This window comes from Sinocyclocheilus anshuiensis, unplaced genomic scaffold (genome assembly GCF_001515605.1).
Source record: "Sinocyclocheilus anshuiensis isolate Anshui unplaced genomic scaffold, SAMN03320099.WGS_v1.1 scaffold572, whole genome shotgun sequence".
NCBI classification, from domain to species: Eukaryota; Metazoa; Chordata; class Actinopteri; order Cypriniformes; family Cyprinidae; genus Sinocyclocheilus; species Sinocyclocheilus anshuiensis.
Window position 1 is genome coordinate 1,046,640 of NW_015555778.1, and position 16,859 is coordinate 1,063,498.

At 34.6% G+C, this 16,859-nt stretch overlaps 1 protein-coding gene across 1 annotated transcript in view; it reads right to left on the reverse strand.

Annotated features, from left to right (window-relative positions):
• LOC107674528 (guanine nucleotide exchange factor DBS-like) overlaps nucleotides 1–16,859 on the reverse strand; it is a 69,818-nt gene that overhangs the window by 5,302 nt on the left and 47,657 nt on the right. Inside the window, exons 23-31 of the mRNA XM_016468512.1 lie at nucleotides 16,592–16,684; nucleotides 16,174–16,252; nucleotides 15,229–15,283; nucleotides 14,044–14,141; nucleotides 10,880–10,975; nucleotides 9,000–9,083; nucleotides 4,503–4,597; nucleotides 2,997–3,120; nucleotides 2,629–2,744 (exon numbers count right to left, since the gene is read on the reverse strand). Of these exons, the coding sequence (XP_016323998.1) occupies nucleotides 2,629–2,744; nucleotides 2,997–3,120; nucleotides 4,503–4,597; nucleotides 9,000–9,083; nucleotides 10,880–10,975; nucleotides 14,044–14,141; nucleotides 15,229–15,283; nucleotides 16,174–16,252; nucleotides 16,592–16,684 (840 nt within the window). The remainder of the gene's footprint in view (nucleotides 1–2,628; nucleotides 2,745–2,996; nucleotides 3,121–4,502; nucleotides 4,598–8,999; nucleotides 9,084–10,879; nucleotides 10,976–14,043; nucleotides 14,142–15,228; nucleotides 15,284–16,173; nucleotides 16,253–16,591; nucleotides 16,685–16,859) is intronic.

The window sequence follows — 16,859 nt, forward strand, 5'->3', positions numbered from 1 at the left end:
ATATAGGCCCGAGCCCGTCTTTTTTCCCCTTCTCCCAAAACAGCTTATACTACTGTTTCAGCTATTAAAATAGTTCAGTTTTGTATTTAATGGAAAAGTGATTATATTTTGTTTCGTTTTTTTTAATATATATATAAAGTTAATTTAGAAAAAACATTTGGAGCATTTTTTGCTTCATTAAATGTAAGTTTTTTTTTTTTTTTTTTTTAAGTAAGGACCAAGCGGCCAACGGCAGACAGTGAGTTGATCATAGCCTGTGTTTGATCAGTTTAGCCTTCTCAAATCATCACAACTTGCCTAAAATAAAATCTATATATAAAACAGTTCAAGCATATCACAATGTTAGTTTAAATGTTTAACCTATATAAATGTGCGCTGTTAGACGCATATCCAATCGTTTGTGCGGAGAGTGGACGCTAAAGCGCACTCTGCAGGACGTGGAGGCGCTAGCGCGGTCACTTGCATTTATTTCTAACAGTGGAAACAACTTAAAATACGCAGTCATTTTTGCTCATAAAGGTAAGAGTAATAAATCATTCTAAACGGGTTTAGTTTTATTTGTGTGCACTCACAATATCAACAAAACGTTGTGCTTTTATAAAATAAAGAAAACAAACGCTTTCTGCCGTCTCGGTCTTGAGCAAGAGCGCTTCACAATGATAAGACATGATAAAAATATATAGAAAGCTTTAAATTACTACTTTAAAACGAAATAATTCAAATCGAAAATAGAAACTCTTTCATTATGTAATCCCTAAAGATGCATTTCTCCCTAAAGGCACTTCCAATGAGGAGATGGCGAGTCATTTTTTTCATCACCATCAGATGGATGTCTAAAATCTAAAAATAAGGAAAAGCCTAAAACAGGCCCGATTATAATTTGCGTTTTATTTTATCATTCTGTACAATTAAAAAATAAAACACAAATTATATGGGATATATGTAAAACGTTGTCCTATAATTATATAGCTGCTTACATTTTCAGGTTTTTATTTTGGTCTGTTCTGAATACCTTAAAATTTAAAGGATTTTCTGCAACGCAATTTTGTCTGATATGTGAATTATTTATTAGCCTACTTTTTTTTATCCATGCAGCAAATGCTTTTAAAACTTTGTCCTATAATTGTATAGCTGCTCATATTTTCAGATTTTTATGTTGCTCTGTTCTGAATACCTTAAAACTTAAAGGATTTGCTGCAACGCAATTTTGTCTGATATGTGAATTATTTATTAGCCTACTTTTTTTTATCCATGCAGCAAATGCTTTAAACACAGCTGTAAAAATTACTTTATTGCATTCCAGACGCTTTTAAAGTACTTTTTACTATAAATTTTACGGGTAGCTTGAATGTAAAACATTCAGGAATTCGTTGTATTCCCATTTGTGAAATAGCCTACAAATTATTTGCTGTAGCTAACCCGATCTCATGAAAGTGCATATAGCACGATTTTCTGCTTCTATTTGGTGTAGCCTAATATTTCTATGCAGAAATTGACTTTGGCATGCAAAAGACTGATAAATTCATAATTAATGGCATGGCTGGTTCAGTCGACAGAAATACAGGACACACAGGCCTATAATAACTGCTGAAATGTCTGCGGGGCAAATCTCAGGTCAGTCTGAGCGCTCATGGTACTCACAGTACGTACAGCCGTACAACTGCAGGCTCTACTGCACGTGTGTGTGTGTGTGTGTGTGTGTGTGTGTGTGTGTGTAGTCAATAGAAATCTTATCTGTTGTTTATTCAAGGATGCCCTCTGGTGGTAGGAATCATGTATGTGAAGTTTAATTCCCCAGTCTGGCCACTGCTAGAGGTTCTGACAGACTTTGAGCTGCGTAGCTGTTATTAAGCCTCCTTACTGAAGCAGATCTCCTCTCCTCATGCATCAAGCAGAAGGATTAAACAAAGAAACTCCTCTGGGTGCTTAATAGCCCAAGATAATCTGACCTCCTTTCTGCGTTAATTGTGAAACATGCTAGACCCTGTCTTTTATCTGAGCTCCCTTAAAATCTGCCAAATCACTCAGTGTTAGTTTCTCACCTGAAAGGGACAAATTAACCAAAAGTGAAAATTGTGTCATCATTTATTCAACCTCATGTCGTTCCAAACCTCTTCTTTCTCTCTTTCTTCTGTGGTTGATATTTTGAAAACTAATATATTTTGAAAGAGGTTCAAACAACATTGGACCTTTCAAAATTGTGCTAAATATTTTAACAAATTGTTTAAACTGTAACATTTCAAACTATTGGTATTCTTGAAAAATCTTCATAAAAGAAAACTTAATTGCCTATGAAAATATTTCATGTGTGTGAAAAATAAATAATTAAAAATATTTTTAAAATACATATTAAATAAAATGTAAAAAAAAAAAAAGGGTAACATTAAATTTTTTAAATGTAAAGGTATAAATAATAATCAGAATTATTATTTAGCATTCCATGGAAGAAAGAAAGCCATAGTTTGGGATGACATGAGAGTGTAAATAACGACAAGATTCTCATTTTGGGGTGAACTATCCCTTTAAGGAATATTTGACTTTTTTTGTCCCTCAATACAAATATGCAAAGAAACGAATGAGATATGCTGACAGAACGTCAATGAAGATGTTGTAGAGCCAGACACATACGTTTTTGTTTTGTCCTTCATCCTCTCCATCTGAGGAAATGGAGAGTTCTTCTGCACTTGATGGAATGGTCTCAAAATCCTCAGCGTCCATTGATGGCAGACGCCGTTGACTCCATCCTGGAAAACAGTACACACGAGCTAACATCATTCACCAAAAACCTTATGAGTGACGATGCTCAGGGAATAGTCTAGTGCTCGTTTGCCAGAAAAATCTTCTGTGAAAGGAAGACAAGATGTTGAAGCAGTCAATGTAAATAACTCTGACGGATTCTGTCACCGTCAGGCATCGAATGAGGAATGAAAATAGATGAAAACACCCAAGAGAACCCAATATGATTGGCATATCACTGCCTCTTTTCACATGATTACCTGGCTGAGACGCAGACCTCGGCACAGCGGGCTTGGTACCGGCAGTACCTTTACTTTTGCTCTCAGCGGGAAGTGCACCTCGCATGGTGTCTGTGAGGAAATTCACTGTCTTATCAAACATGACCTCTTTAGTGCTAGCAGTGCAGGTGAAACGGAACCTCACATTAGCATGCATGAATCAGTAACAGTCAACTGCCGAAAAAAAGGAAAATGACCACAGAAAGTCACTCGCATCAACAGAAAACTACACACAACCTTATCTGAACAAGAGAGAGCATGATAAAACAAGGCACAGCTCAAATTCAGAAGGCAGAGAGGGGAAGGAAATAGATAGATAGATTTGGAGGATGATACACGTTTGCTATGAACTGAAACCCACCAAAACAACACCGCAGCGCAAGCAACACATTCTGAAATCAGAACAGATAAACAAAACAAGCATCAAATGAATTCTGGTAGCCTGATGGTTAAGATCAATGCAGGCTCAACTAAACACGAGGCTTTTTTTCGAAATTCTTGGTATAGTCTTGGTAGCATCTGTAAGAATGGGTTGGAAATGACAAATCAGTAATGTATGGCCATGTATGCCAATTTATTATAATAAGTATATACTATAATAATTATAACAACTGTAGAATTTAAATCTATTTTAATTTAGAATTTTAATCTATCTAATGCAGTTTTCTTCAGTGAAAGAAAAAATAAAAATATTTTAAAAAGTAAAAATAAATATTAACGTAAGAAATGCATCTAAAATGCGCTTAAAATTTAAAAGTATTTATGAAAATCATTTTGAATAATAATAACAATAATATCAATAAACGTTTTTTGTTGAGCACTGATATGGATATAAACAATTAAATAAGGAAAAGTAATATTTACGAAATAATTTCAGAAATAAATATGAATAAATGTGAAAATGTACTTTTAAATTAATAACAACAACAACAATAATACAATTTATAAAAAGATAAACACTCTCACTAAAAAAAAATGCATGTAAAAATTTAAATATTACATTATTCATAATAATTGTTTTAACTTTATATTTTGTGTTGAGACCTGGCAATGGATAAAAAATAATAACAAAAAAGTAATATAAAAAAAACATTGTAAAAATATACTTTTAATGAATAATATTAACAATAACAACAATAAAAATAATAAGTTGTAAAATAAACTGATGATTGAATGCATGTACATCATTATTTAATTATTCATAATAATAATTTGTTTTTTTAATCTTTTTTTGTTTTGAAAATAATAAACATTGCTAAATAAATGCATGTAAAAATAAATAGTAATTTATTATTAATAAAATAATACAAAGTAATTTTGTAAGATCACAAACTTGCATGGTACCCTTAACTCCAAATTGTTCCAGAAAAATTGTCCTAGCAAACAGTGTCCAGTCGCTTTGAATAAAAACCATCTGGCCACTCACTATAAACAATAAATGAATAAAAACAAACCCACAAACATCTAGCATTATGTTAAACATGCAACATGCTGTGCAGTCCATGTGGTACCTTCATAGCCAAACGGTGTAGGGTCGCTCTTGACCTGATGCCTCTTGCTCTTAAGGCTAGAGGAGAGAGGAACTAAGCACAAACATGCATTTCTGTTAGAAAAGAAGTCCAGCTCATCTATCACAATCTCTCAACCGATCCATCCAAGATTAATTATCACAATAATCAATCATTATTCCTCTGCAGTTGCAACGCTTACATTACAATAAAAGAGAATAATGGGGCCATGAGAAACAAGGCTCATGTACATCTAAATTCTCCTTCACATTCCCAGAGCTGCGCAGCGGGGCTACACTGCTAAATGTCACGCCACATCCCAAATGTCAGCTTATCAAGAGTCAGTATTTATTATTCATTGCAGCTGTCCCTTCATGTTTTTAGGGGATTCATTTGCTGTGAAGTGCACAATTTGAGTCTATGCATTTCAAACATTTCATACGAGCTGTAATGAAGAAGCTTGGGATGTCAAAGGTTCATAGTAAAATATGAAAAAAATTAACAATGCCAGTCTCTGAGTAAAAAGCCCACAGGACTTTCAGGGTGGGCCAGAGAGTTGGGACATCAGGTTGCCAGAGTGCTCAGCTTTTGAATAAGCGGGACAGGCACACCCAGCCCCCTGTGGAGCAGGACATACAGTATCGGTAGTATCGATAGAGCCCAATACTGACTAAATTTGGAGTGACAGACGGTTACTTCTGAATGTCTGCATGTACACTACTTGTCTAATGTTTGGGGTTAAAATTATTATTTTAAAGAAATTAATACTTTTATTCAGCAAGTATGCATTGTAGCGTCTGCGTAGAATCATGCATGATCTTTGGGGTTTTATGGCTTAAGAGACCAAATTAATCAAAGGAGACAATAAAAGCACATATGATGTTACAAAAGATTTCTATTTTAAATAAATATTGTTCTTTTAAACTTTCTGTTCATCAAAGAATGCTGAAAAAAAATAGTTTCTACAAATACATTAAGCACAACTATTTTCAACCTGATAATAATAATAATAAATGTTTCTTGAGCACCAAATCAGCTTATTAAAATTATTTTTTTGATTATTGCGTGACACTGAAGACTGGAGTAATGGATGATGAAAATTCAGTTCAAATTATATATATATATATATATATATATATATAAGGAAAAAAGTCATTTTAAGTTGTACTAATATTTTACAATATTGTAAAATTGCCCTGGTCAGCATCAGAGACTTCTTTCAAAAACATTAAAAAATCTTACCAACCTGGTAAGATACTGTATTGTATATATGAATAAAACAACAATACTGAAAATAAAAAGATAAAATTACTTTTAAATCACTCCTCTTAATTGAATTATTTTATTAAAAACGTTTACTGTAATACTGTAATAATTCAATTAAAAACTTTAAAAAGCCAATTAGCTATGTTTACTTTAGTAAATATTACACAAATTGAAGTATTGCATTGCTTAAATAAATTTTAATATTTAACTTGGTAAAAAAAAGTGTGTATTCCTTATTTATATATACCAGTTTATATACTATATACCATATATAGTATCAGGGCTGTACGTTAACTTTTTTTGCACATAGCACTGGTGCTACAGAGGTTGAAAGTTTTATAGCAGAGGCCAAACAGTTGTAGCACAAGTTAGCGGTAGGCGATATGGCAAAAATATCATATCACCATTTTATTCAGGAATATCACGATTCATGATTTTATTACAATTCTTTTCATGTTGGTTTTACTATTTTGCAAGTTGCCTGAGCAGTACAGCCAATCTAATTTCCCTATTGTAAAAAAAAAAAAAAAAAGTCTTTCAAGGTAACACAATATAAAATAAAAAAGAATGACAGACATTTAGGCCAAAGTGGGCCAAGATAAAAATCTTTGTTATTATTTTATCTTTGTTATTAGAAAATAAAAACAAAAGATATACATTACAAAAACACATAATATGCAAATAAAACAAACAGTGCTTTATTTTTCAGGTACAGTATTTAGCAGTAATATTAAATATTAAAATAAAACACTATATAAAGTAAACTATATATATCAATTATAATTTTTTTAAGCAACTGTATTAAAGTTCATCAGTCATGAGCAGTGAGTGATTTTTCTGTTTATTTATTTTTTTATTTTTTTGTAATATTTTGTAAAATAAATATACATTTCTTTGCGTTCTAAATGTCATTTACCTTTAAATTAAATAGTATTTTATATATCGGCTTTATATTGGCCATCAAAAAATCCATATTGGTTGATCCCTGCTCGTGTTTATCTTCTTTCTCCAGGGTGTCTCTTCCAGAGGAGCCACCCAGCGCTCCGCCTCAGAACGTCATTGCCAGCGGCCGCACCAACCAGTCCATCATGATTCCGAGCCAATCTAATTTCCCTATTGTAAAAAAAAAAAAAAAAAGTCTTTCAAGGTAACACAATATAAAATAAAAAAGCATGACAGACATTTAGGCCAAAGTGGGCGAAGATAAAAATCATTGTTATTATTTTATCTTTGTTATTAGAAAATAAGAACAAAATATATACATTACAAAAACACATAATATGCAAATAAAACAAACAGTGCTTTATTTTTCAGGTACAGTATTTAGCAGTAATATTAAATATTAAAATAAAACACTATATACACTATATACATCAATTATATTTTTTAAGCAACTGTATTAAACTTCATCAGTCATGAGCAGTGAGAGATTCTCTCTGTTTGTTTGTTTTTTTTTTATTAATATTAAAGGGATAGTTTACCCAAAAATGAAAAATCTGTCATCTGTCTGTCAATTCTGTCATAGTGGTATATTTTTATTTTATCATTTACTCACTCTCAAGTTGTTTTAAACCTGAATTAGTTTATTTCTTCTGTTGAACATACAAATTATTTAGAAGAATGTGGGTAACCAAACAGTTGCTGGTCCAGAGTGACTTCTATAGTATTTTTTTCCTACCCACATTCTTCAAAATATCTTCTTTTGTGTTCAGCATATATGTTGCACTGTACAGCCCTGTATATATATATATATATATATATATATATATATATTTAGAATAGCTTACAGATTATATAAGAAAAAATTCTAGCCTTTCTAGCTGTGCAACTACAAAAGTATTTATTCACTAAATAATTTCTGTGACTTTTAAATATTTGATTAATTTCCATGGCTTTTGCAGGCCTGTAAATCCCAATTATATATATATGGGCCTGAATTTCATTTTGGAAAATGGGGAGGAATTCCCCCTTTAGGTGGCTCTTATGGGGGGGATTTTTTTTTATTTGAGGGGCGAGTTAGAGTATTTTTGTAGACATATATTTAAACTACAATCATCCAACCTAAATGTTTTGTCACCCAGTGTATTTGTGTTTTACAATTTATAATGTTGTTGATTCATATTTATATTGTGAGGAAGATACTTAAAAAGAACTTTGATTTCAAACTCTGAATTGAATTTATTTTAACTAAAAAAGAAAAGTAAACACTCAGAAATAAAATAAGAATTAATAAATGACAACCAAAGGCACAAACAAATACATTAACAAGATAGAACTAAAATTAGTTTTTCAGGTAGGTATAACAGTAATATTCAGGTACAGAAATATCACAGAAACAGAATAATCTATTTAACTTTAAAATAACACTGATTAGTCTTCAATGTATAAATAAACATTAATGACAGACAGCAGCAGGTTTATTTAGGTTGCTGCCTCTTTAAGACCTCATGCACGGATATGTTACACATAAGTTTTGTTTCTCAACTGTTTACATTCACTTAATATCCTATATACGACAATGTTTTATATAAATCGACTGTTTACGTGAATACTCATCAAGACGGGCATTTTGACATAATTTTGTCGCAATTTTGCGCAATAAGGCGCAACACAACTTCATTCTGTAGTCGCGCACTCTCAGATGCGGTCACGCGCGCTTTGGGTGTAAGCTCTCAGAAAGGGGTCTCACAGAGAGCGCGCAAGTACTGAATTGATCACTTGAATGTTTAAAATTGTAAACTAACATTAGTTAGTTCACCTGTGTCTTGTTAATCATCCTCATTTGGTCAGTGTACTTTAGTTTCCCTTTCAGTTCTGTTTGTAGTCAGCTATTGTCGTTTTGTTTCCCTGTGTGTCTATTGAATCTTCATCATCTTGGATTATTATTAAATGCTTATTGAATCATCTTCGTCTCTGTGCTCCTATCTCCCACAAGAGTGTGACATTTATATATATATATATATATATTAAAAATTATGAACTGGTATCAAAGACTGTTTGGTCATTTTGCTATCGTTATGACTACAGAACAGGTTTTATCAAAAAGATTTAAAGCTGCATACTAACAATGTAGCAAGCAAACTAGAATAGGCAAGCATTGCACTCTAACATTACAATGGGAGTGCTATAGTTTGCTGCATCGCTTGCAGTGTGGGTGGGTGGAACCTCTTCTGACCCTGACCCCAAATAAAACCACAAGCAGTTGTTGTACCTTTAGTGCGCGGTGCAGAGGCGGAGCTGACAGTTGAGGCTAAAGAAAAGCGGCGTGTAACCTCTGTCTCCTTAGGCGTGGGTTCTGAAGTGAGAGGAGGGGGTGAGTTAGTAGTTAGTCTGATTTAAGAGAAAACAGGATGAAGTGGTGAAATGAGAGACAGGATGATATATGCGAAGAAAACCTATTTGAGGTGGATTAAAGTTAGCTATGTTTAGCAATGGTGCTCACATGTGTGGTAGAGTTCGAGCCTCGTGTCATTTCTCAATACTGTCAATACTGATTCTCAGCTGATCACATCTACCTATAGGAATACGACACCTATCGCAGCATTCCTATATAAGCTCTATTCAGTATTATTCTGCAGCTTTTCAGCTTGCTCCAGAGCAAATTACCCTCCTCCATCCCCAGCTCCTCCTTTCGCCACAGTCAGGACTTGGCTTTCTGATATTCCTTGCTAATCAGACTCCTTCATCTTGAATAAAGTGTTACACTTAAATATCATTAAGTACATTAATGATATCTGCCTTGTTCTGTTCTGTTAACCCTAGGGGGGGTATTATTGCTGCTCTCCCTGCTCATTCATGACAGGCTGCATGGATGGGCAGGGAGGTTTTTGCCCAGAACAGAACCATACCGCCAAACCAAACTTCACGCTAAGTATCTATCATTTTGACGATAGTGGTCCTGACAGAACTGTTATTATGTCATGAATTGTAGTTTTAAACGTATTTCAGGTGAGAATGTAGTTGTTTAAAACTCAAATCTGCAGTTTATTTATAAAGACAGCGCCTATTTGAAAATGTGGTTCGCCGATTTTGGAGACGTGAGCTGCCTCAGTGCTTCTGTTTCCCGACGAGAGCAGCCTCAACTCGGCTAGTCCTTCTGACATTTGCCGCTGGCTCTGATGTCTCTGTAGTGGTTAAACATAAGATATAATTCGTTTTGGGTAAATCTAACAGGTCATCTTTGGTCTTTATTCTATTAATCTATTAATATATACAAAAGAAAAGAGGCAATACTGTTTGATATAATATTTAGTTTCATTGTAATGTATGTACGTTCTCTGAACTACATTTCTGCGGCTATTATATGTTTAAATGAAAACGAAAAGAGGCAGTGGTGTTTGATATCATATTTCGTATTATTGTAAATAAAGTAACTCGCACAGTCCGAACTACCGAGGATGCAAGTCCAAACTTTGCGTACTTGGTATTGAGAAACGCGCGCAGACCTACGTCACCAGACTATTTGCCTAATCTTCTCGGTACTTTAGACCGCGATGGAAATGCAGACAGCAACAGGTCTGGGGGAAAAAAGTTCCTGGGACAAATAGTTCCAGGTAATTTCGGTGGAAAAGCGGCTTAATATAGCTAGCTAGATAGACAGACAAACAGACAGACAGACTTAAACTTTTAACATTTTGCCAAAACACTGAAACACATTTGTAAGCCTCACTTTGGCCTTTAGGCAATTCAAGTCAATGGCACCTATGGACTAAGTGAACAACCTACTCAAAATGCAATACTGTTTTGAAAATGTCAAGAGAATAGTGTAAGCTCAGTGTAACACAACACTGTGACGTCTGCTTGAGCTTGAAGTATCTCAGTTCTTCTGTTGTCTTCAGTGGAAGCTGACCTGCTTTGCACACAATTCAGATTCCTCTGAGAATTCAAATGTTCTGTGATGATGACAAAGCTCTTGAGGTTGCTGTGTTCCTTTCAGAAGTCACACACGTCGGAAAAAAGGCATAAGTGATCTCGGAGGCGACTGACAGAGAGTGATGACAATGAATTTTAACAACAGGGACAACAGGCACACACCAGGATGAGATGATGGATGAGGCCAAATAGAGACAAGCCATGATGCCGTGCCGTTACCTGCGGGGAGAGACCTGCGGTTTGACAGGCCCTGTAAGGTGAAGCGCTTTCTAGCGAGAGCAGATCGCTCTGAGCCGAGGCTGGCTGATGCGTCAGCTATAAGAGGAGAGGAGGACAGGACTGCAGTTAAAGCAGCAGGTAGAAAAGTGTGGAGGGTGAGGTGAACAGCAGGGAAAAGAGATCAAGGATCTGTCATGAAAAATAATCGTTTTGTCTGTGATGGAGCGGCACATATATGCTGCTTTTGTTGTATTAACCCATTCAGGTGATATCGGGTGTTATGTTTCCCCATACAGTAGAAAAGCAAACTTTTTTAATTACTTGCCAAAAAAAAAAGGTTTTTTACCAATCAATTCTATGCGGCACACCATGGATAAGTGATAACTTTCCAGATATTAGATATGTCCAGATATTAGACCTTCTTGGAAACAAAACAGGACTCAGGATCTTGTTATACATGTATAAGTCACATCATACTGTACAAAAATACAGTAGAAGATGCATTTTTTAGATATTTTAGGGGGAAAAAAACAATTCCTGGAGGTCTGACTGAATGATCAAACTTGGCTTAAAATAAATCAGAGGTGAGAAATGCACTAGACTGAGGAGACATTAAATAGCTGACGTTTCATAGCTAAACCAGTATTTTGGCCAAAATAAACCACATATATGACTCTTCAAAAGTTTGGGTTAATAAGTGTCACGAAGCACACACACGAGGAACGAGGAGACGCTGGAGAATATGACAATAAGATTTATTTTTATCATTTTTTTTTTAATTAACACTTATATTCAGCAAGGATGCATTAAATTGATCAAAAGTAACAATAAAGACATTTATTATGCTACCAAGGTTTTTATTACAAATAAATGCTGTTCTTTTGAACTTTCTATACATCAAACAATCTTTAAAAAATGTATCATGGTTTCCACAAAAATATTAAGCAGCACAATTGTTCGCTTGATAATAATAAGAACATTGATAATAATAATAATAATCAACCTATTAGAATGATTTTAAAGGATCATGTGACACTGAAGGCAGGAGTAATGATGCTGAAAATTCAGCTTTGCATCACAGGAATAAATTACATTTTAAAATATACTAAAATAGAAAACTAAACTTAACTTAATTTTTTTTTAACTAACTTTTAATATTTAAAAAACAAAATGTTTAAAGGTAGTGTATCTTTTGAAGATTTTAAGAATAGCATATAAATCGTTATTTATGTCTACAGCATAAATTACCATAGATAAATCAAACTTTTGAGCAGATATTGTGTAGAATATTGAAAAATACTACAGATAATATAAAAAAAAAAATTGGAATTTCTTAGAAATGAAGTAAATAAATATTTCATGTTTATTTCATTTGTGTGAATAAATTGTATAATATCTGCATTATATTATACTCTGTATACTGCGTCAGCAGCAGCTTTAGAAAAAAAAGCATCGGGTAACAGCAATCTATAACATAAGAGATATTTAAGAGGCATCAAAGACTAAGGTGAGATATGTTTTTGAGTGTAAAACATCTCCAGCCCAGGTCAGAGACTCGTAATCCTCTGCCTCCAGGCTGGGTTTGGCTGGGTCAGCACACAGAGGACTTCTATCCTCAGAGGAACTAAACACCTGTCACAATCCTGTACTCACTTAAAATCTGCAACCTGACAGGACGGTAAGACCAAACCGAGCGATATTTACCCCAAACCACCTCTCCAGACACCAGCACACGATGAAGTACACAAGAGCAGTCCAGGTCAGACCAACCGACACGACAGAGGACTCAATACATTCAGCATTATAACTGAGCTTCATTGCAAAATACCAGGGCCGGATTTACCTCTTTTCGTGACATAGGCAAAACAAATTTTTGGGCCCCCCTTCCCTATTAATATAATAGGCCTAATATTACCACCCAAGCAAACAAAAATATTTCTTAATCAGTGGAAACATTTACAGTGTTTTCTATCGCAATAAGCGCTTGCCTTTAGTCAATAAAAATTGAATGTAGTTCTTAATTTGTTTGAGAACTCAGAAAGACCATTCCATTAATAGGCGCGGCGACGTGACCACATAACCACTTCGGGAGTGCATTATTTCTCTAATAATTTTAACGGCCTATGCAACCACCACCTCAAGACATTGTTCAGATGATTTATTTTAGGACATATGACATGTTTCTGTCCTCGTGTGTGTTGAACTAGCCAATTTTTACGCACCTCATCCCAAACCTTCCGTTGCAAATTCCAAAACGTCATTTTAGAGCTAGTAACAGAGGCTTGAGCCATTGATATGCAGGCTAAAACAGTTATTAATGCAGTCTAACGCAGTTATTAGAGGGAGAGAGCGAAAGAGAGAGAGGGAGGGAGAGAGATTAAGCGCGTGTGAATGCGTCTGTGCGTCTCTCAGCAGTATTCAGCAGCAGTGTCTACTAATAGCGAATCTTTAAGTTGAACTGCTTCAAGAACCTCGCTACTGAGAAATGTCATGCGAAACTATTTTATTGATAAATTCGTGGGGCAGTTGCAGCTCTGACATGAAGTTTCTGTCCGCGTCTCCGCGTGTGTGCACGAGTGCGTGTCTGTACTGTGTGTGCGTGTGTGAGAGAGAACGGGAGAAAGAAAGCGTGATTTCCATACATAAAAAAGGTTGAAGACATGGAAATAGTTTGTCATTTTTACCCTATTGTTTGTTATATTTATTTGCTCAACGTCTTCTGGGGTTTTGGTTCTTTTACTGTTGTAGATATCCCATAGTATAACAAAAATATTATATATCTCTTCATTGTGTTTGGGCCCTCCCCTGGACGAGCAAGCATAGGCACGTGCCTAGAATGCCTATGCGTAAATCTGGCCCTGCAAAATACCTTGCCAAGGGGGATGAGGCTTTGAAGTGCTTTCCAGTAACCAATTATCCGTTGGCAATTTTACAGCCATTACAGCAGAGATTAGAGATAATGGCCTAATTAAGGAAAATGCACTAAATAGTTAAAAAGTTGGAGAGAGGAAGAGAGACAACACTCTGAGATAAATAGCCTTTCACTACAAATGACCGTAAATCCGGAGTGCTTGTTGACCACTGCAGGCTCTGAAGGGCGAATACTTCTGATTGTTTGGTTGGAGAAACGGTAGGTTTTATACTAGATTTATAAGGGCTCTCACCTCGTTTATGACGCATATTTGGGCCTGTATCACTACGCCTGTAGCCAGTTTCTGGACTGGAAGAGTCAGACTGCCGGAGAGCTGTTTTGCGCATATTTCTGTCAATAAAAGCAAAGTCAGCAGAACACAATGGTAAAAAAAATAGATGCAGATGGCACAAAAATATGCGTATGCATGCAGTGGCCCCTGAAGTATTTCAATTATCAATCAAATTATTTCACCAAAACGTTGCATTTAAAACAATAAAAAAACTATATATGCATATATACACTATTGTTCACAAGTTTGGGTTCAGTAAGTTTTTTTTATTTTCTTTTTTAAGTAAATTAACACTTTCATTCAGCATGGATGCATTCAATTGATCAAGAGTTACAGTAAAGACTCCCAAAAATTCTATTGCAAATAAATGCTTCTCTTGTGAACTTTGTATTCATCAATGAATCCTGAAAAAAATGAACGACGGATTCCACAAAAATATGAAGCACCATATTTTTCAACATTAATAATAAGAAGAATTGTTTCTTGAGCACCAAATCTGCATATTTAAATGATTTCTGTAGGATCATATGACACTGAAGACTAGAGAAAATTCAGTTTTGCTATCACAGGAATAAATTACATTTTAAAATACATTAAAATAGAATAAGACATTTTGTCTAAAAACATTAAAAAAATCTTACAGACCCCAAACTTTTGATGTTTGGTTTACAGAAACAGACGGCATTTAAACACACAAGAATATTTCAATATTAATAAGGATTTGGTCATATTGTTCATATTCATACGTCCGATAAAGTAAACATATTAGCCTAATTTCCATAAAACAATACTGTAGTTTCTAGAAATCTGAATAAAACAGATAATGTGCTTAGTACTGTACAGCGTTAGTCAGAAGTGTGAGTCACTATTATATCCACCATAAGTAAATATACGTTTGCATCTACAAACAGACATTTTTGGAGGGAGGAGGAAGTAAAACAACAGTACTAAAGCAAAAAGATATACTCATTCAAATTACAAAATGAACTTTCTGGCTGTCAAACATTAATGTGAAAAACTACACCCATGGTTACCCAACTAAGACACCTGTGTAAACTTAAGGGAAGTTAACTTTACAGTACATACAATAAACACCACACTGGGGCCGGTTAGATAAGAGCAAAATTAAAAATGTCTATAAAATACCTCATGGGAGCATGGTAGATGTTCTCTGTAATCTTCTGATGGAGTTGACTGGCTTCTATGCCATGAGAGAGAGAGAGAGGTCATACAGAGGTCATTCAGTGTTCACATACTATATTCACACAGCACACAAAACACCTCCAGGATTTGTTTGGTTTTGGATGTTGATTTCAGTACCTTTACTAAGCAATAGGGCTGCACGATTATGACAAAAATCATAATTGTCGATTATTCCCTTGAAATTGTAATTGCGATTATTAATTACGATGATCAAAATTTACATTGAATGATGTTTATACCATTGTTTGATGCAACTGCATGCCGTATTTTTATATGAAAATAAACAAGCTGAAAACACTCTAACTGAAAAACCTTTAGTGTTTTTCTATAGTATTAAGCCTCAAATGTCAAATATACATCGGATTGGTTTCTTCTTTAAATTATAAAAAAAATATGAATGGTATTATAATTTTATACTAAAACTATGGAAAAACCCTTAAGATAACATGTAGAAAGAAAAAAACATATCTTAAGCGTGCAGAATAACATAAGTGGACTTTGAACGATTAATTGCCGCTTTGAACGATTACGTAATTGTGACATCCATAATTGTAATTGCGATTAGAAATTTGATTAATTGTGCAGCACTACTAAGCAACCATGAAAACTAAAAACTTTAGATAACATCATGTTATCTCTATCTCACTCACAACAGCCAAATTCTTTCTTTAGGGGTTTTCAAGCACTGAGAAGAACTGTGTAAACAGTCTTTTTTTTTATGCAAAAAAAGTTAAGAAGGTGAGGTTGTTTCAGGTTGTCATTGGGAGTTTACAAGTAATTATGGCTTTACATGGCAAATCAAGTTTTCTTCAGGGTAGTTTGTAACAAGTTAGACAAAGTTTTTTATTAGACTGAGACCACGTGAAGGGGAATTTTGCCCAGAAATACCTCGGCAGGCTTCCAGCTGGCTTGTTAAGACTTTGCGGATCTCTGACACCCACGTGTTCTTCACTTCCATCGAAGGGGCCTGACAGAGAATTCAGGACATGTTATAACAATGGGAACCTTCCTGTTTTGGGGCACTGTTGCCAAATTCCCTCTCATGGCCAATATATGGAACAACATGGTACCTCCCAAAAACAATATTGATTAGATAAAATGATAAAGGCTGACAGGGCACCTATAAAATGCACAGGAACTTTCACAACAGCATACAATACAATAACGGACTCAACAGTTGACCAACATTTGGTTAACAGAAAAATTTTTGCATGGTCACAAACTGTTTGGACCCCACTTTGTATACTCAAAATTATTTATTATGTTAATAAAACACAATTGTGTGTCTTGTGATATTGAGCTGTACCTGAACGATGTAAACTTCCTCCCTGCCATTGTACCAGATTTCAAACTTCTTGATGTCTCCCTTGACATTTTCTGTGATTCCCACCGAGCTCATCTAGGGGGAAAAAACACACCACTGATCAGTTTCTCACCTGATCAAATGTAATATGATCTAAAATGCGTTTTTAGCTTGTCCCACACAAAATTTGCTATTAATCATTTTGATACACTAAAAATAATTACTTAGATGGAAATGATGGTTGTATTGGGAAGTCATGGCTATATATATA